General features: G+C 40.8%; 1 protein-coding gene across 1 annotated transcript in view; it reads right to left on the bottom strand.

Moving 5' to 3' along the window:
• Positions 1–27,207, bottom strand: part of Dnah14 (dynein axonemal heavy chain 14) — a 215,863-nt gene that overhangs the window by 100,522 nt on the left and 88,134 nt on the right. The window contains exons 37-44 of the mRNA NM_001447370.1: positions 24,943–25,077; positions 21,204–21,416; positions 19,826–19,919; positions 17,378–17,586; positions 15,342–15,594; positions 11,348–11,420; positions 8,972–9,210; positions 1,677–1,799 (exon numbers count right to left, since the gene is read on the bottom strand). Coding sequence (NP_001434299.1) covers positions 1,677–1,799; positions 8,972–9,210; positions 11,348–11,420; positions 15,342–15,594; positions 17,378–17,586; positions 19,826–19,919; positions 21,204–21,416; positions 24,943–25,077 — 1,339 coding nt within the window. The remainder of the gene's footprint in view (positions 1–1,676; positions 1,800–8,971; positions 9,211–11,347; positions 11,421–15,341; positions 15,595–17,377; positions 17,587–19,825; positions 19,920–21,203; positions 21,417–24,942; positions 25,078–27,207) is intronic.

Below are 27,207 nucleotides of genomic sequence, written 5' to 3'. Positions count from 1 at the left end.
TCACAGGTCTACATGATTCTTCTTAACGGCACTACAAATACAATCTGTTTGATATCATTTTGATTCGCAAGTCTGTGTCCCATTTTTTTTCTTTTTCTTTTTTTTTTTTCTATTTTTTGGAGCTGGGGACTGAACCCAGGGCCTTGCGCTTGCTGAGCTAAATCCCCAACCCCTGTGTCCCGTTTTTTGATGCTGGACCTTTTGATGGTGCATATGACTCTGGTGGTGGAGAATTTCTTTTCCTTATCTTTACTGTCAGCCACAGCTAAGGAGGCTGTGCTTGGAGATGCCAGGGCTGTGGCAGCAGTGGTGACTGAGGCCGTGCCTCTGCAAGGACTTCTGGCTGGCAGGCCACTTCTGCTATAGACTGCTGGAGGGAGCTGCCTTGTCAGCCTGGCTTCCATTGCCTCTGTTCTTCTCCTGTACCCCAATCATTAATTCAACTTTTGATGGGGTTACACCCAACAGACCTAAGTAAGTTGAAAATATTGCTATCTGAGATGCATTTACGCGGCTGACCCCTAGCATATCCTGGTTTAGCAACACAGAACACTGGGATTGGGCACATGGGCTCTTGATCTCGAGGTCACGGGGCTGGCTGAGAGCTGCAGCCACTCTCCACCGTCTAGTGATGCAAGAACCATATGGCTCCTGACCAGCTTGGGAGAAGACCCCCATTGGAAAAAGAGAGCAAGACATGATTTCTGTTCAGCATGTGCTGAGTTCGCACCACTAGAGAGTTGAAATGCTGGAAGCTGAAAGAACTTTGACTTTTGTCATTAAGGCCTTTATTCATCTTCTACTAGGCTCTCACAGTCCAACAAGTTTAAGGGTCTTTTGTGACACACAGAAGCAGGTCACAAACCATAACAACTTAGAGTAGACAGATACTTAGGACATAAAAACTAAACCACCATTTTCGATTTTGTTGTTGTTGTTGCTCTTTTGAGACAGGGGCTATTGGCCGGGCTGGTACTCACTGTGTGTCCCGGACTAGACTCAGATGGCTACCCAGCTTCAGCCTCTGGGGCTTGGATTTCAGATGCTGAACTGCCGTGTCCACCTTATTTTTTTAAATCAAATGTTTTCATTTACAACAAAGTACACACTCGTGTGTGTGTGTGTGTGTGTGTGTGTGTGTGTGTGTGCATTTCTTACTTTTGAAGAGGTATTTCCTGTTATTGTTTAGTGACCACAGCTAGTTAAACTGGTAGACACCACGGTTACCAAGACTCCATACACTGTAGTTTTACAATGTATCTAAATACGCGTCACACGTTTTCCTTTTATAAATTTGATTTCATACCTATGGGTGTTTTGCCTGCATGGTGCATGCCTGGTGCTCAGGGCAGGAGGCTTCATAGCCCCTGAATCCTGATCTACAGATAGTTGTGAGCTGCCATGTGGGTGCTGGGAAAAGAAGCGGGGTCCTCTGGAAGAGCAGCCAGTGCTCTTAATCTCAGAGGCATCTCTCCAGCCCCGACTACACATTTACTTTAAAGTAATGTTCATTGATGACTTAAAGGCATGTTCTATAGACATGAATAAAACTGCGTCTACACAGATATTTATTAGAAAATTCTCAATGTCACGGACATATCTATTTTTATGATTAATATACTTCCAGGATTTTAGAGAAGTTAAAAACCTTTCTTAAAAAAAGTAATTTCACTTACCTTTTTGAATTAGGGTCTGAGCGTTAGGAACTAAATCTGACCAAGGCATAAACTCACATTGCTGTAAGTCCACAAAATACCCAAATATAGACTGCTCACTTCCTGGTAAGCGAATACCAATGCCTGCAAACAACAAACCCAAGAATCTAGTAAGAAACTGGCACAGTGGGGCTGGGGATTTAGCTCAGTGGAAGAGCGCTTACCTAGGCCCTAGGTTCGGTCCCCAGCTCCGAAAAAAAGAACCAAGAAAAAAAGAAACTGGCACAGCGGCATGAGCGCTGCCTGGGAGGTAAGGTTTTATAACACAGCTGTCTGTGGAAGCTCACACAACTATGAAAACAGGCAGGCCGCTTCCTCCTAGTACCAGCTTCTACAAAAGCAAAAGTTCGTTAAATTTATTTATTTATTTATTTATTTATTTATTTATTTATTTATTTATTTATTTATTTATTTTTATTAACTTGAGTATTTCTTATATACATTTCAAGTGTTGTTCCCTTTCCCGGTTTCCGGGCAAACATCCCCCTAATCCCTCCCCCTCCCCTTCTTTATGGGTGTTCCCCTCCCAACCCTCCCCCCATTGCCTCCCTCCCCGCAACAATCTAGTTCACTGGGGGTTCAGCCTTAACAGGACCCAGGGCTTCCCCTTCCACTGGTGCTCTTACTAGGATATTCATTGCTACCTATGAGGTCAGAGTCCAGGGTCAGTCCATGTATAGTCTTTAGGTAGTGGCTTAGTCCCTGGAAGCTCTGGTTGCTTGGCATTGTTGAACATATGGGGTCTCGAGCCCCTTCAAGCTCTTCCAGTTATTTCTCTGATTCCTTCAACGGGGGTCCTGTTCTCAATTCAGTGGTTTGCTGCTGGCATACGCCTCTGTGTTTGCTGTATTCTGGCTGTGTCTCTCGGGAGAGATCTACATCCGGCTCCTGTCGGCTTGCACTTCTTTCCTTCATCCATCTTGTCTAATTGGGTGTATGGGCCACATGTGGGGCAGGCTCTGAATGGGTGTTCCTTCTGTGTCTGTTTTAATCTTTGCCTCTCTCTTCCCTGCCAAGGGTATTCTTGTTCCAATTTTAAAGAAGGAGTGAAGCATTCACATTTTGATCATCCATCTTGAGTTTCATTTGTTCTAGGCATCTAGGGTAATTCAAGCATTTGGGCTAATAGCCACTTATCAATGAGTGCATACCATGTGTGTTTTTCTGTGATTGGGTTACCTCACTCAGGATGATATTTTCCAGTTCCATCCATTTGCCTACGAATTTCATAAAGTCATTGTTTTTGATAGCTGAGTAATATTCCATTGTGTAGATGTACCACATTTTCTGTATCCATTCCTCTGTTGAAGGGCATCTGGGTTCTTTCCAGCTTCTGGCTATTATAAATAAGGATGCGATGAACATAGTGGAGCACGTGTCTTTTTTATATGTTGGGGCATCTTTTGGGTATATGCCCAAGAGAGGTATAGCTGGGTCCTCAGGCAGTTCAATGTCCAATTTTCTGAGGAACCTCCAGACTGATTTCCAGAACGGTTGTACCAGTCTGCAATCCCACCAACAATGGAGGAGTGTTCCTCTTTCTCCACATCCTCGCCAGCATCTGCTGTCCCCTGAGTTTTTGATCTTAGCCATTCTCACTGGTGTGAGGTGAAATCTCAGGGTTGTTTTGATTTGCATTTCCCTTATGACTAAAGATGTTGAACATTTTCTTTAGGTGTTTCTCAGCCATTCGGCATTCCTCAGCTGTGAATTCTTTGTTTAGCTCTGAAACCCATTTTTTTTTTTTTTGGTTCTTTTTTTCAGAGCTGGGGACCGAACCCAGGGCCTTGTGCTTCCTAGGTAAGCGCTCTACCACTGAGCTAAATCCCCAGCCCCTGAACCCCATTTTTTAAATAGGGTTATTTGTCTCCCTGCGGTCTAACTTCTTGAGTTCTTTGTATATTTTGGATATAAGGCCTCTATCTGTTGTAGGATTGGTAAAGATCTTTTCTCAATCTGTTGGTTGCTGTCCTGGGCTTTTTGTTATTCCAGATGAATTTGCAAATTGTTCTGTCTAACTCTTTGAAGAATTGGATTGGTATTTTGATGGGGATTGCATTGAATCTGTAGATCGCTTTTGGTAAAATGGCCATTTTTACTATATTAATCCTGCCAATCCATGAGCATGGGAGATCTTTCCATCTTTTGAGGTCTTCTTCAATTTCTTTCTTCAGAGGCTTGAAGTTCTTATTGTACAAATCTTTTTACTTGCTTGGTTAAAGTCACACGGAGGTACTTTATATTATTTGGGTCTATTATGAAGGGTGTCGTTTCCCTAATTTCTTTCTCGGCTTGTTTCTCTTTTGTGTAGAGGAAGGCTACTGATTTATTTGAGTTAATTTTATACCCAGCCACTTTGCTGAAGTTGTTTATCAGCTTTAGTAGTTCTCTGGTGGAACTTTTGGGATCACTTAAATATACTATCATATCATCTGCAAATAGTGATATTTTGACTTCTTCTTTTCTGATCTGTATCCCCTTGACCTCCTTTTGTTGTCTGATTGCTCTGGCTAGAACTTCAAGAACTATATTGAATAAGTAGGGAGAGAGTGGGCAGCCTTGTCTAGTCCCTGATTTTAGTGGGATTGCTTCAAGTTTCTCTCCATTTAGTTTAATGTTAGCAACTGGTTTGCTGTATATGGCTTTTACTATGTTTAGGTATGGGCCTTGAATTCCTATTCTTTCCAGGACTTTTATCATGAAGGGGTGTTGAATTTTGTCAAATGCTTTCTCAGCATCTAATGAAATGATCATGTGGTTTTGTTCTTTCAGTTTGTTTATATAATGGATCACGTTGATGGTTTTCCGTATATTAAACCATCCCTGCATGCCTGGGATGAAGCCTACTTGATCATGGTGGATGATTGTTTTGATGTGCTCTTGGATTCGGTTTGCCAGAATTTTATTGAGTATATTTGCGTCGATATTCATAAGGGAAATTGGTCTGAAGTTCTCTTTCTTTGTTGGGTCTTTGTGTGGTTTAGGTATAAGAGTAATTGTAGCTTCATAGAAGGAATTCGGTAGTGCTCCATCTGTTTCAATTTTGTGGAATAGTTTGGATAATATTGGTATGAGGTCTTCTATGAAGGTCTGATAGAATTCTGCACTAAACCTGTCTGGACCTGGGCTCTTTTTGGTTGGGAGACCTTTAATGACTGCTTCTATTTCCTTAGGAGTTATGGGGTTGTTTAACTGGTTTATCTGTTCCTGATTTAACGTCAGTACCTGGTATCTGTCTAGGAAATTGTCCATTTCCTGCAGATTTTCAAGTTTTATTGAATATAGGCTTTTATAGTAAGATTTGATGATTTTTTGAATTTCCTCTGATTCTGTAGTTATATCTCCCTTTTCATTTCTGATTTTGTTAATTTGGACACACTCTCTGTGTCCTCTCGTTAGTCTGGCTAAGGGTTTATCTATCTTGTTGATTTTCTCAAAGAACCAACTTTTGGTTCTGTTGATTCTTTTTATGGTCCTTTTTGTTTCTACCTGGTTGATTTCAGCTCTGAGTTTGATTATTTCCTGCCTTCTACTCCTCCTGGGTATATTTGCTTCTTTTTGTTCTAGAGCTTTTAGGTGTGCTGTCAAGCTGCTGACATATGCTCTCTCCTGTTTCTTTCTGCAGGCACTCAGAGCTATGAGTTTTCCTCTTAGCACAGCTTTCATTGTGTCCCATCAGTTTGGGTATGTTGTACCTTCATTTTCATTAAATTCTAAAAAGTCTTTAATTTCTTTCTTTATTTCGTCCTTGACCAGGTTATCGTTGAGTAGAGCATTGTTCAATTTCCACATATATGTGGGCATTCTTCCCTTATTGTTATTGAAGACCAGTTTTAGGCCGTGGTGGTCTGATAGCACGCATGGGATTATTTCTATCTTTCTGTACTTGTTGAGGCCCGTTTTTTGACCAATTATATGGTCAGTTTTGGAGAAAGTACCATGAGGAACTGAGAAGAAGGTATATCCTTTTGCTTTAGGTTAGAATGTTCTATAAATATCTGTTAAGTCCATTTGGTTCATGACTTCTCTTAGTCTGTGTACGTCTCTGTTTAATTTCTGTTTCCATGATCTGTCCATTGATGAGAGTGGGGTGTTGAAATCACCTACTACTATTGTGTGAGGTGCAATGTGTGTTTTGAGCTTTAGTAAGGTTTCTTTTATGTATGTAGGTGCCCTTGTATGTGGAGCATAGATATTTAGGATTGAGAGTTCATCTTGGTGGATTTTTCCTTTGATGAATATGAAGTGTCGTTCCTTATCTTTTTTGATGACTTTTGGTTGAAAATCGATTTTATTCGATATCAGAATGGCTACTCCAGCTTGCTTCTTCAGACCATTTGCTTGGCAAGGTGTTTTCCAGCCTTTCACTCTGAGGTAGTGTCTTGTCTTTGTCTTTGAGGTGTGTTTCCTGTAGGCAGCATAATGCAGGGTCCTCGTTGCACATCCAGTTTGTTAATCTATGTCTTTTTATTGGGGAGTTGAGGCCATTGATGTTGAGAGATATTAAGGAATAGTGATTATTGCTTCCTGTTATATTCATATTTGGAGGTGATGTTGTTTGTGTGCTTTTCTTCTCTTTGTTTTGTTGCCAAGACCATTAGTTTCTTGCTTCTTCTAGGTTATAGCTTGCCTCCTTATGTTGGGCTTTACCATTTATTATCCTTTGTAGTGCTGGATTTGTAGAAAGATATTGTGTAAATTTGGTTTTGGCATGGAATATCTTGGTTTCTCCATCTATGTTAATTGAGAGTTTTGCAGGATACAGTAACCTGGGCTGGCATTTGTGTTCTCTTAGGGTCTGTATGACATCTGTCCAGGATCTTCTGGCTTTCATAGTCTCTGGCGAAAAGTCTGGTGTGATTCTGATAGGTCTGCCTTTATATGTTACTTGACATTTTCCCTTACTGCTTTTAATATTCTTTCTTTATTTTGTGCATTTGGTGTTTTGACTATTATGTGATGGGAGGTGTTTCTTTTCTGGTCCAATCTATTTGGAGTTCTGTAGGCTTCTTGTATGCCTATGGGTATCTCTTTTTTTAGGTTAGGGAAGTTTTCTTCTATGATTTTGTTGAAGATATTTACTGGTCCTTTGAGCTGGGAGTCTTCATTCTCTTCTATACCTATTATTCTTAGGTTTGATCTTCTCATTGAGTCCTGGATTTCCTGTATGTTTTGGACCAGTAGCTTTTTCTGCTTTACATTATCTTTGACAGTTGAGTCGATGATTTCTATGGAATCTTCTGCTCCTGAGATTCTCTCTTCCATCTCTTGTATTCTGTTGTTGAAGCTCGTATCTACAGCTCCTTGTCTCTTCTTTTAGTTTTCTATATCCAGGGTTGTTTCCATGTGTTCTTTCTTGATTGCTTCTATTTCCATTTTTAATTCCTTCAACTGTTTGATTGTGTTTTCCTGGAATTCTTTCAGGGATTTTTGTGATTCCTCTCTATAGGCTTCTACTTGTTTATTTATGTTTTCCTGTGCTTTTCTAAGGGATTTCTTCATGTGTTTCTTGAAGTCCTCTAGCATCATCATGATCAAATGTGATTTTAAAACTAGATCTTGCTTTTCTGGTGTGTTTGGATATTCAGTGTTTGCTTTGGTGGGAGAATTGGGCTCCGATGATGCCATGTAGTCTTGGTTTCTGTTGCTTGGGTTCCTGAGCTTACCTCTCGCCATCAGATTATCTCTAGTGTTACTTTGTTCTGCTATTTCTGACTATGGCTAGACTGTCCTATAAGCCTGTGTGTCAGGAGTGCTGTAGACCTGTTTTCCTGTTTTCTTTCAGCCAGTTATGCGGACAGAGTGTTCTGCTTTCGGGCGTGTAGTTTTTCCTCTCGACAGGTCTTCAGCTGTTCCTGTGGGCCTGTGTCTTGAGTTCACCAGGCAGCTTTCTTGCAGCAGAAAAGTTGGTCTTACCTGTGGTTCTGAGGCTCAAGTTTGCTCGTGGGGTGTTGCTTATGAGCTCTCCGTGGCGGCAGCAACCAGGAAGATCTGCGCCGCCCTTTCCAGGAGCCTCCGTGCACCAGGGTTCCAGATGGCGTTTGGTGTTTTCCTCTGGCGTCAGAGATGTGTGTGCAGAGTACAGTCTCTTCCGGTTTCCCAGGCGTGTCTGCCTCTCTGAAGGTTCAGCTCTCCCTCCCACGGGATTTGGGTGCAGAGAACTGTTTATCCGGTAGGTCCCTTCAGGTTCTGGCGATGTCTCAGACGCAGCGGATCTGCTGCTCCTGGGCCCTCCTCTACGGGAACCCAGAGGCCGTATACAGTTTCCTCTTGGGCCAGGGATGTGAGCAGGGGTGGGCGGTGTTGGTAGTCTCTTCCGCTCTGATGTTCGTTAATTTTTAATCACTTTTTACATGCAGAAGACGACAGCCTGTGATAAAACGTCCTAAGAAGATCTTATTCCAAAGTGCTGGCTACAATCCCACAGTGTTGTGTGTTTGGATACTAGTAAATTCCAGTAACATACTGGCTGTGGTCAAACCAATATCCAGAAGTTTCCTTTTCTTTTCTTTCTTGCTTTCTTTTTTGTTTGAGACAAGGTCTTATGTAGCCCAGGCTTGGGTCAAACTGGCTATCTCCAAAGGAGGATGACGTTGAACTCCTGAGCTTCCTGCTTCCACCTTCCAAGCACAGGGTTATAGACACAAGTCACAACACCTCACACCTTGCTGATTTTAGTGTTGTTAGTTTTGTATCAGAATCATTATAGGTTTTGCTGATAAAACTATGATGTTAATTTCATAAAATTGGTTTGTGAGTCCTTGTGTGTGTGGTACATACATGTGCATGCACACATGCACCTTGGGCACACATGTGGGAGGCCACAGCAGGATGTCAAGCGTCTTCTGTCACATCCCATCATACTCCTTGAGACAGTGTGGCTCTCCCTCCACCATTCACTCACCATTCGGTTAGGCCCGTTGGTCTCAGGGTGGTTCATCTCCATACCCCAATACTGGGGTCACCCCCAATACTGGGGTCATGGACAGGTGCTGCCTTGCCTGGCTTTTTACTGGGTGCTGGGGATTCGAACTCAGGTACTTTGCTGCTCTCCTCTGCCTTGTTTCAAATCATCTGATTTATATGTTTCCCTGGTTAACCTGAAGCCCTTTGATACTCCTAGCCACAAAGAATTCAACATTCTTCACCCACTGAACACACCTCCCATCATTTTGAGATTCTGCATATAATTTAGATTTTAGGCTTTTAGCAAAAATTGGTTCAGAGTTGGTAGATAAGCCAATCAACTCACTGACCTTTATCAGAGTCGTCTTCAAATACTTCACGGGCAAAGTTGTCAAAATTATAGGTTACTTCTGCTGGGGAGTCATGCTCAAAGTCTGAACGGAACAGCAGGTCTTCTTCATGCTGGTCTTCACGCTTTAAAATCCCTCCAAATGCCCACGTGAATGCGAACACGAATATCTTCTGAATCATCAGTGGGAGCTTCTCGGGGTTTCTCTCCAGGAACCACGTCCTCTCATCCTTGTTGTAGCTGTGATAGAGAGGCAGCCATCAAAAGCTTTAAAGCAGTTGGATAGTTGATCTCAGCATCATACCAGAATTTTATTATTCAAGATTGAAATGCAGTATTGATATAAAATTTTTGATATAATATATATAGTATTCCCTCTGGTAACAGTCACATAGTTTCTGTGTTTATTTTTATTTTTTAAAGATTTATTTATTACATATGAGTACACTGTCACTGTCTTCATGCACACCAGAAGAGGGCATCAGATCCCATTACAGATGGTTGTGAGCCACCATGTGGTTGCTGGGATTTGAACTCAGGACCTCTGGAAGAGCAGTCAGTGCTCTTAACCACCGAGCCATCTCTCTAGTCTGTGTTTATTTTTAAAGTAGCTTATGTACAAGACATTCCTACCTACCCTTGCTTCATTATCTGTTTCTGGTAACATGCTGACAAATTTGAAATATAACTTTAACACATAATTGCATTTGACATATGTACACATATTTTTTATCGTGATACATTCCTGGTACGTGGTTAGTATTTTATTTGGTAAGTATACATGCTTTACAAATGCACATTGTTTTATTTGGTGTCTATGTGTAACCCTTTTTAATTTTAGGTCAGATTCTAGTTGAAAGTTTACCTGTTGAGGGGGAGGGGATGTGACAGTTCTGCATTTGACGAAGGGCATCAGTAAATGTAATTCACTTTGTATTTCTCTTAGCAGGTCTGAAGGGTTGGCTTAGTTCAGCATGGCTAATGTCAGTCAGAATCTGAGACGACTGTTAGACTCCTCCCGGTTAAAGAACCATGAGTTTTGTGGAGACAGGGTTGGTGATGATAGGGTTAAACAGGAGGTTTGGGCCCAATTTCTAATGTCTTGTATTGTTTTAGAATTATCCTAAAATTATATAAAGAACTGAAATATATCAGATGGAAATTCATTAGCAACTCTCAGCATAAAGAGCATTTGCATGATTCTACCTGGAGCATCCTGCTACGTTTCATTTAGCAAATGTTTATCAAGTGCTTACTCTTTGCCAGTCACTCCGAATGAAGCAGACGTGATACTTTTTTCCCAGGACAGGAAAGAATTCCAAAAGCATGAGGCATTGAGTACAACTTGAGGAGGAACCCTGGACTAATAATGTGGGAGCCTCATGGATAAGCACCAGGGGAACCTGGGATAACACACAGGGTTGTGCTTTTCAAGGAAGGGACTGCAATACACGTCACCCAGAAAGCTAGGAGCGGGCATGTACTTCAGCCTTTGTGCTCAGCGTGTGGTAGAGAACACACCAGACTTTTCCTAAGACCTACCAAAGCTTGTTTTTCTCAGTTTATAAAACCCATCTTTATGGGAGATGTCACATGTCGTCAAGCTCCAGAACCTATCTTTGTGGAAGGTGTCACATGTACTTTACGGAGAGTTCCGATACAGTCATCATGTCTGTCTGATCTTTGTTTACCTTATTTTGTTCCTTAAAGGGATTTGTGGTTGCTCTCTTGTGCACACAAGGCTGGGTTATTACCACGAAAGCTTTCGCCAAACTGTGCTGTGCTCAAATATGTCTAAAATAAATCACTTGGCTTCAGACTCCTCGGGTTTGAGCTGACACTGGCTCTGTGGTCGTGGTGAACTGAACTGTGTCTTTGCCTCCTTGCTGGCCCCAGAGGTTGCAGAGGTCCTGGCAAGTTAACAGATTTAGACTGTGGGCTCAGCAAGGGCCTCTAGCAAAAGCACAGGAGGAAGAGTTTCACAGCTCTGATGTGTCACGCACCTAATTATGTATCAAGTTCTAATCTAGACAGCCAGCATGGTGTGTTGCCATTCTAGTTTCCTCAGTGAGATGAAGCTTTAAAACTGTAACTGGTTCAGGGTTTCATAGCTTATAAATGGCTGATATGGGAGATAAAGTCACATGAATCTTATTCCTTTCCAAATGTGTAAAGGAAAGATGGATGCTTTTTTATAACAGTCTTGTTTTAAAATATCATAAAATCATGCTTATCTTGTATTAGTTATTCAGTTGGGTTAAAATAATGTACACTTATAAGACCACAAAATATGGTTTCCTGACAGTGAGCCCATGTGCCCTTGGGTGTCTCACACTTAGTAGGTCTTTCACACATTCACTGTTAGGGTGACACTGACCTCTTTTCCTCCTTGAACTTGACTCTTAAAGCCTTTGTCTCGGTAGGGGACCCGTTGTCCGTTGCTTCATGACCTTAGAAACAACAGGATTTTTTGTTGCAATTGACAACTGACCTAACATTCCATAGGCTAATTTACAACATTCAACTTGTAACACTGTGTAGCTGTGTGTGAACTGCCACAAGGAGCCACACACTGCAGCCCCTGGGGAGACTGTCCTTGTCTCTCCTCCTCACTCCCTTGTACAAGGCATTCGTGTGACAGAGAAATGCACAATCAAGCATGACTCATTATTTACAGAACATTTTCTAATATTTGTGGTCTTAACATTAAGATAAAATGTACCCCTTTTGGACTATCTTAAAACGCAGAAAAATATACAGGAAAAAATGATCATGCAGAGTTTCACTCTCCTCCACAGCCATTAAAAAATATTGTTGTATTACTTGCAGAATAACAAAGCACACAGTTCATTTAAACTTAGATAAAAGTGAGAAGGATTGTGTACTTATCCTGCATTTTGATTTCTAAGGCTGTTTTTATGTTACTCCATATCATGTGAAATATGATTTTACTGCAGCATAATTTATTACCAGTCAGGAATTCAGATTGTCTTTATGACTGTAAATAGTTCAGCTGTATATAAAACTCTTTGTGCATAAACCTTTGCATACTTCTCCAATTCAAATGCTATGGAAGTTCCGAGACTAACACCACCAAGGAAAATTTACCAGTATTTTCAGCACATATGCCAAATAGCTTTAAAAAGACTTACTTCATTATTACTTCAATGACCTTCTTTTAAGGCTTATAGTCTGGTACATGCGCTGGCCATCAGTGTCTATCAAGGCTGAGAAACTGCCCACAGACCCCACCTTTTTCTGAGGAACTACCAGATGTTAAGGGTATCTTCAAACAAATCCAGCCCAACAAAGGATAATAGATAAAAAAAATCTCCAACACAAGGAGGGAAACTACACCGTAGAAAAAGCAAGAAAGTAATCTTCTTGCAACTAACCTAAAAGAAGAGAGTCACAGAAACATAATTCCACCTTCAACAACAAAAATAACAGGAAGCAACAATCACTTTTCCTTAATATCTCTTAACATCGATGGACTCAATGCCCCAATAAAAAGACATAGACTAACTGACTGGATTCGTAAAGAAGACCCAGTATTTTGCTGCATACAGGAAACACACCTCAGTGACAAAGACAGACACTAACTCAGAGTAAAATGCTGGAAAAAAACATTCTAAGCAAACGGTCTGAAGAAACAAGCTGGAGTAGCCTGCCATTCTAATATTGAATAAAATCATCTTTCAACCAAAAGTTATAAAAAAAAAGATAAGGAAGGATACTTCATATTCATCAAAGGAAAAATCCACCAAGATGAACTCTCAATCCTAAAAAATCTATGCTCCAAATGCAAGGGCACGCAAATTCATAAAAGAAACTTGGCTAAAGTTCAAAGCTCACATTGTATCTCACACAATAATAGTGGGAGACTTCAACACCCTACTCTCATCAATGACAGATCATGGAAAAAGAAACAGAGACACAGTGAAACTAAAAAATTATGAACCAAATGGATTTAACAGATATCTATAGAACATTTCATCCTAAAACAGAAGAATATACCTTCTTCTCAGCACCTCATGGTCCCTTCTCAATAACTGACCATATAATTGGTCACAAAACAGGCCTCAATAGATAAAAGATTGAAATAACACCTAATCAGATCATCACGGACTAAGGCTGGTCTTCAATAACAACAAAAACAACAGAAAGCCCACATATACACGCAAGACCAGAATCCAGTGGCATGCATCATAAACTCTGTGGAACCATGTCAGTGTTCAGGACACTGCTGTTTTAATGTGGGCTTCGGTGGTCTTGGGCAGGCTTATCCCTGTCCTCTTGTTATCTTGAAGCCTACATGGCCTCTCTCTCAGACCTCTTATACTCATAGTTTGCAGCTCCCCCAGTAGATTTCCTACTCCTGGAATTCCTCCATTCTTGGGGCTTCCACTCAGAATTAGGTTTTACTTCATAGCTCTATGCACAGACCCTCTCAGGAGCTGCCTACACAAATCCTGGCCTGACACAGACCACCTGGCCTCCCAGGCATTCCTTTAAAAAAATCTGTGTGGAATTGTCCTTGATCTCATAATTTTGCATTCTATATTCCTGCAAAACCAGAATCACATATGCAACAATAGGATCTGCTACTAGGTCTTTTGGACTTAGTTGCAGTTGCTTCTGAGTACCTGTGTAGTTGAGCACAGTGAAAAAAATCCAAGGGAAATGACTTTCTAGGCAGGCCTGCATAAGTATGGTACCCTGGAGGTATTGTCGTCTCAAGGGAGTCTTTAAAATGAATAAACTCTTTCAGACTCCTGACCCTAAAATTTGTCAGGGCTCAGCCAACACTTTGATGTCCTCAAAGCACCTTCTCTATTGTCCAAACGCAAAGTGGCTGGCTTCCTTTTAATCGAACGAATTCCTTCAGAAACCAGGCCTGTGGGAGTCCCAGCTTTAAACTGGCTTTTTGATAAACCTGCATAACCCCCAAGCCCCAAGCTTTTACACTCTGCTTTCATTCCAGATTCTTACTGTAAACCTGGCTAGAAGCAGCTAGTGGTAACAGTGCCAGAGAGCAAATGCTAGGCTACCTCAGGCCTTTCCAAGCTGAATTAAATGGTAAATGTTTGAAGACAGATATTTTGCTTGAATGTAACATGAATGGACTCTCGTTCAATTCTCAGTTGAGGCCTCATTTAAACTTGAAACTGTATGAGGTTGGCCTTCACTGTTCACATCCTGTAGGCATTCTGGTCTTAGCTCTCACATGAACTATTCATTAGGCTCTGTTTACATTTTAGGGTTTCTGTAGTCTAATGTCTCCAAATATTTTCACGTTCTGCCAAAACAGTTCTATAAGGCTTTGGAACCACACAGTCAGGTTTCGTGACAGTAATGAGTTCCCACTTCTGGTACCAATTTTCTGTTAGTCACTTTTCCTGTCTCTGTGACAAAATTCCTAGCATGGATAACATTGTGAGGAAGGACTCATTTTTGGCTTGTAGCTTCAGACATTTCAGCCCAAGGTAGGTGATTCAACTGCTTCTGGACATTGGTGAGCTAGATCATCATGGAGGTAGGAATGTGGGGAAGGCTCACCTCACTGTGAACAGGAAGGAGAGAGAACGAGAGAGGACGGAGCTAAGAGCAAAGTGCCACAAGTTCCGGCACCTAGTGACTTACTCTGTCCAGCTAACTTGGAACAAAACCCCACACATGTGAGCCATAATAATAGCTGAGCATGTTAAATATTTAACTTAAAATATTCTTAAGTCATGGTGGATTTATCTGAATGCAACCCTTCACAAACAGAGCACAGTACATTATAGTCTCAAAAATGCTAAATTTCAGCATATATAATATATATACATATATATAATATATACATATATTATATATATAATATATATGTAAATCTAGTAGACAGAAATATAAGCAGTGATAGCAGCAGAGATTGTCTTTATGGTCTCACAGTGAACTTTATGGAATAAAGGCATAATGAGCTAAAACCTAAGTCAATAGAAATTACTCAGTCTGAAAAGAAAAGGACACATGACATCTCTTTCTGCTTTGCCACTTTTTCTGGCTTTTGCCCCTGCATGATCATAGTATAGAGTTAGACACTTGCTAATCCTTAAAATACAACAAAGCATTCTTGCTTCATCAGGGTCTTCTAAACCTCTTTCTACTCATTTATGTGAATCTCAGCAAATTAATTTACCCCTGTTGAAGTACACCTCTCTTAAAGAGTTTTAGCTTCTTCTGTGTTCAGGCTGGCTGTCCCCTCAAGCAGACAGAGAGATGATACAATTCCTGCTTCCCCTTTTCTTTCACAGACCCTACTAGGAGGAGACAAGCTGCCACAGAAGACTGAAGACATACTTCATCAATGAGACCCAGGGAAAACTCACTTTTTGGAGTTTCTCTTTTTATATGCATGAATTCAAAAAAAGCATCTAGAATCCTGCATAGAGTCATAACGACCGTCACTTCTTGTATGGGGCAGGGTAGGAACTTTTTATGCTTTTTCAGGAATTTCATCCCTTCATCAACACTTTTATTAATCATAATTTCGAGACACTGCATTCCCTGCTGATTTAGGCTTTTCGAAGTTCTCAGAAGCCATGACTTAATGTAAGGCTCCCATCCCAGATCAACAGGGTCCTAGTAAGAAAAAGCACAAGAAAATCTTACGTAAACAAAAAAAAAAACCCCAGCATTAATTTTTTTTTTTTACTTCATCACCTACCTGTGGTTAGATTTAGTTTAAAGCTAAAACAACAACAAGCTAAAGAAACCACAATTTTTGCAATGATTTGGGCGTTTTAACCATGGTTTGAAAAGAAAACAGCACTGGAAATCTGAGCAAGGAGGTGTGTTGAGTGGTGTCTTAGCAGTAAGGGAAAGGTCATCTGAGGCAGCCCCAGCTCTCGCCCTAATTGACACACCCCAAATTAGGTGGATCAGTGAGCCAATTATACCTGCTAAGGAATTTCATGTATAGAATTTTTGGGGTTATGTTTTCTACCTCCATACCACTGTCTTGGTGTAGTGGAATATAAATCTAGCAACATGGCTGCTCTGGCAAGGGATCACATCCAAGGATCTTCTAGGTCTATGCAATCTGGAATGCGGACATACTCTGGATTACAGTATGATCTGGCTGGAATACAGATATGCTCTCAATAGGGCATATCCTTTAATCCCAAGCAATGAAGGCAGAGTTGGTTTGTGAAAGGATAAAGTCATGTTTGAAAGTGACATCTAATTGAGGGGCAGACGAAGTGATGAATCAGAGAAAGATCTGACAGAATGATTTGGAACTAGGATATGCCCAACTCTCAGGAGAACGGATAGGAAAGAGAGGCGACTTAAAATCAGCTCAAATCGAGTCAGGAAAGGAGGGAAGTTCAGGGAATGAAGTTGAGTTCAGGGAATGCACTGGACTTGAGTGGAATCAGTATGGACAGAATCTTTTGTGTACTGTAGGGTCATCACCTGTTAATACAAAGCAGATTTGACCAATATGCCGAGGCAGGAAATGAGAGGTGGGAGTTCCAATAGGGAGAGAGGAACTCTGGGATAGGGTCAGGCATGGGCAAGATTTATCCCAAACTCTGAGGAAACAGATGCATGAAACTGAGGAGTGGTAACCAGTCATGTGACACGAATAGAATAGAATAGAATAGAATAGAATAGAATAGAATAGAATAGAATAGAATAGAATAGAATAGAATAAATGGGTTATTTAAGTTAAGCAGTCAGAGAACAAGACCTAGCTTATAGCTTAGGCATTTATTCAAATATAATTACATCTCAGAGTCATTATTTTGAGAACTGGGGTATGGGGAGAAAAGCCCATGGTTACAAATCAGTTCCATCAATGTAGTTCACGCAGTGCGGTTGAGCTCAGTTGTGAGTTTCGTTCAGTTTGTACAGTTTTTGCAGTGTAGGTTAGCAGAGGAGCCAGATTGAATAAGAAGGAGCCAGGAGATTAGAACAGATTGCCAGAGTTAGTTTGAGGCCAAGCAGAGCAATTTAGTGAGAAGCCGAGAGAAGCCAGATGGAATCGGTCAGCTTGGAGAGGAGTTTGAGCCACAACAGCTGAGTTGAACCAGCTAGCCAGAGTTCAGAAAGAACCAGAAAGGGTGAGCTTATTCAGCAGCCGGTCTCAGAAGCTGCAACATTCTAGGCCTGGATTACGCTGTACAGAGGGTAGGAGCTTCCAGGCCTAGGCCTAGGGATAGTCAGTACAAAGATAGGAATTCTGAGCTCAGCCCAAGCCGTGCATTCCTACAGCTTGGCTATGGTGCTCATCACATCTCCTCATCTGGGGAAGTAAAAGAGAGCCATGCAGTTAAAAGGACTAGAGTGAAACTAAAACACAATTGGCAGGAGTAGCCGCCATCCTCCACATTCCTGTCAAGGACCAGGTTTGCAAACTTACCATGTACACCACCGCGCACCGGGTGACAATAGAGGGGGTGGCGTTAAAGAGAGTGTCCACCTCAAACACCAGTCTGATCTTGTTAGTCAGGCTAATCCTCTCACTGTTTGCCAGGCACAGCGTTCTTGTTTCATCAAGCACAGTGTTTAGATTCTCTATCCATAAGATGTCGACTGGGCCGTCCAAAACGATCCACTGCCAGTCAAAATCTAGGAAGATGAAGAGGTTTAATGCAGCTCAGACTGAGCTCAGACTTCTCTTATGACAATCGTGAAAACTTTCTATTTTTGTTAGAAAATAGTTACTTTTCGTGTATATTTGTATGTGTGATACACATATGCACATGTATGTATACACATTTACCTGTACATACACGTGTGAGGGTCTGTGTGCACGGAGGGTCTAAGTTGGTGTCAGGTGCCTCCCTTGATAATCCTCTCTCCCTTTTTTCACAGAGTCAGGGTCTCTCACTTGGTAAGTCTGGCTGCTCTAGTTAGCCAGATTGCCCCGCAGGTCTATCTCTGCCCCCGGGGGATTGAGATTATAGATTCATACACACCTGGCTTCTTGATTAGATTCTAGGGGTCTAGATTCCAGTCCCATACGTGTGAGGCAAGTACTTAACCTACTGATCCATCCCTCGGCCTCTGGAAAGTATTGTCTAAGATGAGAACACTGTCTCAGGAAACATTACAGTGAGTGCTCATGTTACACTGGAGCCTATGCTGGACGTGCTCAACTTTACTTATATGGATTAACACCCATATAAAAGAGGCTATATATATAGTATATATATATTACACATATATTACATATATAACATATATTACACATGTTATACACATGTTACACACACGTCACACACACACGTCACACACACGTCACACACACACGTCACACACACACGTCACACACACGTCACACACACGTTACACACATATGTTACATATATATATATATATGTGTGTGTGTGTGTGTGTGTATTCTCCAGTATTCATTAGCTGTCAATCAATACACTATATACTTGAAATCACTTTAAGCACTTTCTAGATGGACATTCTTAGATGTAAAATGCATAATTGTTAAAATCTGGATAGGAGAGAGACAGTTTCATATTTTTTCAATGATACAGTTTGTGAATTTGCATCTTCTGCTGGGGAATAGTTTTTAGGCATGCTGTTCCTAGAAAATATCAAAGGAAAATCAAAGAACTAAGTAGACAGTTTAAGGTCTATCATACTCAGAATCCATTCATGCCCACATCACTGCAGTCTTCATGCTACTGTAACACAAGGTGTTTGTCCAGGTCGCTTATAAACATGGATTCTTCACAGCTCTGAAGGTTAGGTGCTGGCGGATTGTTTGGTTAGAGACAGCTTCTTGGTTCAAAGAGGGAGCCTTCCTCTTGCTGTGTGGTCACATGATGGAAGATTTTGCCTTGAACTTCTTTTACGAGGAATCTAATTCCATCAGTCGGGGCAGAGTGCATCTCAAGTAGGGTATTGATCTACTCACTAGAGCACATCCCTCCTGGCTGTCTGGCTTCCCCAATGAGGGCTAGGATTTTAATATCCATGCCTTGCGGAACAGGATGTAAATGCTGAGAACACAGCAGTGCATGCTACAGACTTCTATCACGCTCGACAATTTTAGACCTGCCTTCCAGCCAGAAGCAGGAGCAGGGGGGCCACTACAAACAGCTAAACACCCACAAGACATTTCAAGTGTTCCCGATGAACCAGAGAGCAGAGGTAGGATCCAGGAAGCCTCTGCTGAGAAGATGGGCTTGAAATATCTAACCTACCCATTATGCTACAACCTCATATATCTAGCTATACTATAAATTGTAACTAAGTATACTATACCCAACCATTGTACTTTCCCTTAAAATGTTACCCTGAACTCCGGGAAAGTAGATAGAACAGTCAAAGTCCCTTTTTAGAGTGTGGGTCACAAATGTACTGCTGTTGAGCTCAGTCTGGGGTTGGAGAGGGAGGCTGAGGCGCTTTCAGTAGCGTGGCAGTTCCCATGGAGCAGAACCTATGTCATACACCCACTCTGTGCATTAGAGAGGAATCTGCTGTGATTGCGTGATTTAGCTGGCAATGCACAGATGGTTTGGCATTGCCACCCGGAGGCAGGAGGCTGCCCCTGCTGACCCTCGGATTATTATTTCTACCATTAATACCATTTTAGTCCCAGTTATTTATAAACAGAAAGGCTACTTAAGCTCCAGTGGCTATACATCATACTAAGATATATATGCACTGTAAGAAAGTTGTGTTAAGACTCGAAATTTTAAGCAAACACAGAGGAAGAAGTAAATCGTGCAAGAATGAAACTATTACTAGTCAAAATATATGGACAAATACAGTTCATGCTGGCTCAAAATTTTCTTCAAGTTCAAATACAAAAATTCAGTATACTAAATTTGATGATAATACTCACCATAAGTTTCTGGAGTCTTGAAACTTTTCTCTAGTTTGTTCATAAAAATGTTGTTATCCATATCTGCTATTGTAGAGAAACTAACTTGGAAAATCTAGGTTATATAATGAAGAATCGAGATGTAGCATTGTGCTAGCATTTTCTGTCTTTATTGTCATTATTAAGTAACTATCATTTTAACATAGGCTTTTATAATTTAAAACTATTGCCTTTACCATGAGTAAAGGCAAAGCAAAAAGGTAAACAATCTAAACATTATAAAAACCCAGTATTAGAGCATCAGGTAAACAGAACAAATACTAATAGACTTAAAGGCTGAGGAGTTTTGAACACTAATAGCAGCGGACGTTAGCACCCTGTTTTCACCAGTATCTGATCAAAGTGAGCAAAGAAACAGCACAGAGGGACTGCACCAGTTGGCCTACAACACATGCTACAGCCTGCCTGCCCCACGGCTACCAGAGCTCACACTCACACTGGCAAGAAGAACACAGCGATTGATTTTTAAAGCAAAGGAATACATTGTATCCTGTAGAAATCTCAACACGTTCAGTCATTCCTTGTTATCTAGGGAAAACTGTTTCTAAGAAGCCCCAGAAAATGCCAATCATAAGAATGCTTCCGTACCCTAGGTAAAAGAGTACATTATATACAACCTACATAACTTCATATCTGCATCACTCAACATAACACAGCTTAAAGGCTAGATATGGTGCTGTTAGACTTGGGAAACAGTGATAAGAAAAAGTCTGTACACAGTACAGACGTGACTTCATTTTCAGATGGCTTGGATATATTTTGGGGGTGAATCTACAGAGCTGAAACTCATGAATACTGAGATATGATTATATTCTCAAAATCAGTTTGTATATTAGTTTATGAGCTAGCAAATGTAGACTGATACTTTCTATCTTTGCTAACCCTTTGGTTTCAAATATCACCTTTTGCTTATAGCTTACCTACTAGTTATGAGAACACCAAGTTTCTTTTTTGGCACTTGTATTCACTGTTTAACACATTTTTGTATCAATTTATTTATTTACTTAATTTAATTTATTTATTTTTACAAAACCATCCTCATTTCTTTCATTTGTAAGGTCCATTAGTGATACTTAATTATCGGCTTGTTCTCTTACCATAGGCCTAATTCTCTCTGCAGTCCTTTCGATCCAATCATCTTCGACTTCATCCTATGGTTTACTGACCACTTAAAAACTCAATAGTGAAATTCCTAAAATATAACTTATACTTCAAAACTGATTGCAATGCTTCTTTCTTTTATATCAATAGGTGGCTAATTATGTCTTAATAAATAGTTTGAGCCATGCAAGTGCCTCTCTTAGTCAAAGGAAAATACTGAAGCCCATACTAAACTTACGTTAGACAAATCTGTGACTCCCGACATTCCAAGATCACTGCCTTTCTTGGAGTAATCTGTAGTGTTAATATGGACATAGTTTCGAATTGCTGCTGACAATAGCCCGTCATTCCACTCCATGGTATTGATGTTCAGCTGTCCGTACAGTTCACCAAGAGTGATACATTTTGGATTCAAAACACAAACATCAACTTTTCCTTTCTTCCCTGTAGACTGGGGGAAGGGATGAGAAATCCAATGTTGTTGTAAAAGGAATTAGTTATAGCGTGATTACTTAATGTTTTACACCGTTGTTGCCAATGAGTTTTGGGGAAAATCTTTCTCATCAAACACAGACATCTCTGAAAAGGTAGTAATTAACAAGACGTCTCCCTGAGCTCCACTACAGAACATGGCTCTGACTGGGATATGGCATCCTGGGAGCCGGGGTTGGGCTGTAGAGAGGTGGTGGACTTTTAGTCCATTTAGATCCTATCCACAAAATGGTAAGGCTTGGGATCCACCTGAGCTATTCTCTACATCATCTCATTCAGTTTTAAGTAGGGCAAGGGGCAGACATATTGCCAGAAACACACAGATTTCACATAATTCACATAATTTCACAGATTTCACATAAACGACGTAAGAAGTTATGGGAACAAGTGGCGGGACTCTTTGGGAAGTTAAGATAACAAAAACCCAGCTGTGTATTCAGAGAGACTGTGGGAATCACATATAAGACACATGTACACAGCTGGGTGTGGTTCAGTGGCTAAGACCAGAACTAACATGCCATTGGAGCTAAGACAGTCTCAATCCATAGGTCTGGGACTTAGTATGCTGTGTTGACTTGTTAGGGCTTCTTTAACTTAAATATACAAGCTGATTATCAGAGATTCAGAATATGTGGACAACGGCAGGACAGTTTTATACTAGAACTTGAGATAGCAATTCACTTTCAGTGATAGACCACACACATTTTCAAATACTTGTTATAGTGCTGTAAAAATAACTTTTATGCTTACATTTTCACCTAGAATTGTGTACCCCAAATTAATCCCATACCTTTAAAACGTTCAGAAATACCAGTCTAATAACCCTAATATGGTATATGTTTAGTGTCTTTTTACTACACTTATTTTGCGTGTTTATCTGTGTGTGTGCATGTGCGTGTGCATGCATGTATGCGTTTACACAAACAAGGTCAGAGAAGCTTGTGTGAACCACTCCTCTTTTCACCCCGAGGATCCTGGGACTGAACTAAGATCATCAGGCTGGTGGCAGCACCTTCACTCTCAGAGCCACCCTGCACACACAATTTGCATTTTACTTCTGTATAGGACTTCAAACACATCTAGCACCATGTTTAACAGTGTTGCAGACAGACTTATCCCAGTCCTGGTTGTAGGGAAGCTTCTCTGTCCCCATGTGAGTTCGAGTAAGTTGTGGCTTTCCCAAAAACTCTGCTATCCTGGTTTTCTGACTTTTTTTAATCACAAAGGAGAATGAAACACTATCACATCCCTTTTGTGTAACCGATATGATCGTGTGGCTTCTTTCTCTTGTTCTATGGTGGTATGTATTACACTCATGTAATGTGGGATGTGGTTCCTGGCGTGACTCCCACCTGGTCTTACTGTATATAATAGTTTACTTCTTATCAATGACAGTTACTGCTTAAGAACTCATTGGGGTCTGTTTAGAAAAGGAATTTATAGACAATGATAAGAATTAGAAAGTACAACATGAACATTCTGAAGATGAAATTTTATACCCACAGAAATAAAATTCATGTAACTATGAAGCTAACTTTCTAAGATGTCAGAGTACACTACCAACAATGGTATCTTCAAATAGCTGAAGCTCACATGATTTAGTAGAGTATTTTATTTTTTACTGCATTAAAATATGTGCATGGGGACTTCCTGGGAATCCATAGACAGTTAATATTTACTTAATAGTAATAAATTTGTCAAAACACAGCATATTATACCAACCAGCTAAAAGACAAAGACTGACAATTTTTAGTTTTAAATTTTAATTTTGTTTTATGTGCATGGGTGTGTATGCATGCTTGTGCTATAGAAGCCAGAAGGGGGCATCAGATCCTGTGGAACAGTAGTTTCAGACGGTTGTGAGTTGCCAGGTGGGTGCTGGGAATGGAGCACAGGTCCTTTGGAAGAACAGCCAGTACTCTTACCTGCTGAGCCATCTCTCCAATCCCTTTCCGATCTCTAACAATCATTATATAAGTTCCAATCATCAAAAAAAAAAAATGCAGTTTTGGGGAATAGAAACTTAAAAAAGTGATAAAAATTTTAATAAAAAAATTTTTACAGAAAGAAAAATTATCAGGGATAAAGATAACACATTGAAATATGAAATGCATCTCAGATAAAATAAGGAACAAGAACTATAGTTGACATGGTCTTGGAGGGTTTAAATTAATTTAATAAACAGAATAAAAATCATATAAATATTGGAAGAGAAATATAATTATTTTCACTTGAAGTGATTGAATTAATACTTGGGAAGCAAATTGGAACTTAGTAAATCAAGTCAATAAAGTAGCCAAAATTAAAATATACAAGTCAACTATTGTATTTTATAATGGTTTGATATCTAAATTTCAAAATTCTCACTTACTACAAAGACTTACTATAAAACTTTTAGCAATAACTTAGATAAGTAGTTAAAATACATACATAAGATTATGTGTGTGTGTATGTGTATGTGTGTTTGTATGTGTATGTATGTGTGTTTGTATGTGTGTTTGTATGTGTGTGTATGTGTGTGTGTATGTGTGTGTGTATGTGTGTGTGTATGTGTATGTGTGTGTATGTGTATGTGTGTTTGTATGTGTATGTATGTGTGTTTGTATGTGTGTTTGTATGTGTGTGTATGTGTGTGTGTATGTGTGTGTGTATGTGTGTGTGTATGTGTATGTGTGTGTATGTGTGTGTGTATGTGTGTGTGTATGTGTGTGTATGTGTGTGTATGTGTGTGTGTATGTGTGTGTGTATGTGTGTGTGTATGTGTGTGCATGTGTGTGTAGGTGTATTGTGTAGGTGTATGTGTGTGTGTATGTGTGTGTGTATGTGTGTGTGTATGTGTGTGTGTATGTGTGTGTGTATGTGTGTGTGTATGTGTGTGTGTATGTGTGTGTGTATGTGTGTGTGTATGTGTGTGTATGTGTGTGTGTATGTGTGTGTCTATGTGTGTGTCTATGTGTGTGTGAGTATGTGTGTGTATGTGTGTGTATGTGTGTGTGTATGTGTGTGTGTATGTGTGTGTGTATGTGTGTGTATGTGTGTGTATGTGTGTGTATGTGTGTGTATGTGTGTATGTGTGTTTGTATGTGTATGTATGTGTGTTTGTATGTGTGTGTGTATGTGTGTTTGTATGTGTGTGTGTATGTGTGTGTGTATGTGTGTGTATGTGTGTGTGTGTATGTGTATGTGTGTGTCTATGTGTGTGTCTATGTGTATGTGTATGTGTGTGTATGTGTGTGTATGTGTGTGAGTGTGCATGTGTGTGTATGTGTGTGTATGTGTGTGTCTATGTGTGTGAGTATGTGTGTGTCTATGTGTGTGTGTGAGTATGTGTGTGAGTGTGCATGTGTGTGTCTATGTGTGTGTGTATGTGTGTGTGTGAGTATGTGTGTGAGTGTGCATGTGTGTGTGTGCATGTGTGTGTGTAGGTGTATGCTGAAGTATTGAATCTGCATAGACGGAAAATGTCTTACTTAGTAGACACTTACCTTAGAGTCAGATTGCCTTTCTTTAATGGGTAAGGCAGAAGTAACGGGCAATGTTATCAATGCTTTCTCTAAGATTTTCCTGACTGTTGTCTTCCCTCCGCCTGTTGGGCCCACTAGAATCACGCCAACACATGCCTTCAACAAAATGCAAGGATTAGCGTACTGAGCAACTGTTACGCTCTCTACACAGACACCTGTGCTTGTGCCCACCCACTCTTCATGACTGTTCAAGCCACTGTGGTCCAGTCTCTGCCTTTGCTGTTAGCCTAAGGCTGAACCGAGGAAATCTTACCAAAGGAACCCTTCTAATTCTTGGTGCTGAGCACTTCCTGTAGCTGTCCCACCGCCCCCCTAACGGCTTTCTGAATGACTGGTCCGTATAACAATGCTTTTCCTCTTCCTATTTTTCTTTTTCTTTCCATGCACGACTTCCCTCGGTCATTATTGTTGCTACCTCTCCTTTGTTTGTCAATTTGGTTGTGTGACCCAGCTTCTCACGGCTCTCGAATGCCTGCATTCTGTCTCTGCCTTCACTGACTGCTCCCAACCCAATGGCTCATAAGCTGCTCAACTCAGAATAACCTTAACTTTCTTTCTGTCCAAACTTAATGCTTTTGTATGCACCAATTGCTCAAAGCAGAATACTGATCCTTTTTCATTCATAGCTTACAAGACATTTTCTTGGTTTTAGCTCTGATATGTGGGGGAGGGGCTCATATGATGTACTTAATGGTCTTACAAGCAGAGGAAATGACCTGGGACGGGTAGTCTGTGGTAAAATGCTTGCCTAGAATCCTCAGCTCAATCCTCAGTACCACACAAACACAGAAAAAAAACAGAAGAGGAGAAGGAAGAGAAGGACAAGGAGAGAGAAGTGAAGGAAGGGCAGGAAGAGGAGGAGGAGGAGGAGGAGGAGGAGGAGGAGGAGGAGGAGGAGGAGGAGGAGAATGGGGATGAGGAAGAACACAGGACAAGGTTGCTCATGTGTCCATGAACTTTAGCACTCATTCTCCATTTTCATGACCAATCGACTGACATCTTCCGATTCACAGTGAAAAGCTGAAGCTGGACCAACCATCCATACTGGTTGTCCCAAAGAGCAGAAGTGAGAGAGTTAGAGCTGACTGGGACCAACACTAGAGCGCTGCCACCTTCCCCAGTCCTCACCGTGAACTTGACACAGTTCACATTTAAGAAAGATTACAACTACAAAAATCAATCAAACAAGCAACCCTCGCCCTAAAACAAATAAACAAACAACAACAGCAAAAGACCTCATTTTCTGAGTAAGCAAACCTTGTGCCCCTTTAGGTCTATATTTCTTGTAAATAGAAACCAGGCCCAGGAATGGTCTGACCCCTAAAAACACCTACCTTTCAGAGTGGCTCACTGACCTGTCTCAGCCCCTCCTTATGGGGTGGTGTAAAAACCTGTGCACACCTGGATGGACGCTTCAAAGATCAAGTAAAGGGGTCAATTCAGACACTTGGAGGGATCCCACCTGCTGCTCTAAGGTGGACTTGGGTGGGCTATGGGATTTGTGTAGCTGTTTGGACCTAGAACATCAGGTTCATGGCTGGGGCTGATGCTCAGGTCAGCCTTGGCCTGCTGTTCAGTGTTCTCATGATGGAACTCTTAAGTCCCATACAAGGTAAAGTGAGTCTATTTGGGTTATGGGTCCTGCCAGCAAGATTAATTACTGGTCAATATAGTGTTGTACTCTTGGGGACATTCACCAGAAGCTAAGACAGTGTGTAAATGAGGGGTGGGTGCTCTTGTGCAAAGTTCTTTATGGGTTATTGATATTCCTGCATGCTGATAGAGCAGAGCCAATGCTAGCTTATGTTTTCAAGGATTCTAAGACAGACTTGGGGGGTAAAAATTCTGGGAATTGACTGTAGGGTCTCATGTATGCTAAACACTCACTCACTGCCATTGAGCTGCACCCCAGTTTAGTACAACTTTGGTACCCGGAATGTGTATTTAAAAAGTCTCCTTCAGAAACAAAGGCTGGCTATTTTTGATGCCAGTATTCTAAGACCAGGGGCTGGCTGCACCAAACTCAAGGCGCTTGTCACACACACATCACCCATGTCATGCGGTTACTTAGTCCTCATGTAGCTCTGGGATTTTGTCTTAGGGAGGAAGGAAGGACATTAGTTTGGCTTCCAACACTGTTCCAACAAATGGTTCTTGGTCTCTGACCTAGGAATATAGTTCCTCTGCCAGTATCAACTTGGCACAGGTTAACTTCATGTTTAAAAC

The sequence above is a fragment of the Rattus norvegicus genome, chromosome 13 (genome assembly GCF_021556685.1).
Source record: "Rattus norvegicus strain SHRSP/BbbUtx chromosome 13, alternate assembly SHRSP_T2T, whole genome shotgun sequence".
NCBI classification, from domain to species: Eukaryota; Metazoa; Chordata; class Mammalia; order Rodentia; family Muridae; genus Rattus; species Rattus norvegicus.
The sequence above is the reverse complement of the archived record's forward strand: the minus strand, read 5'-3'. Positions and strand labels throughout refer to the sequence as shown.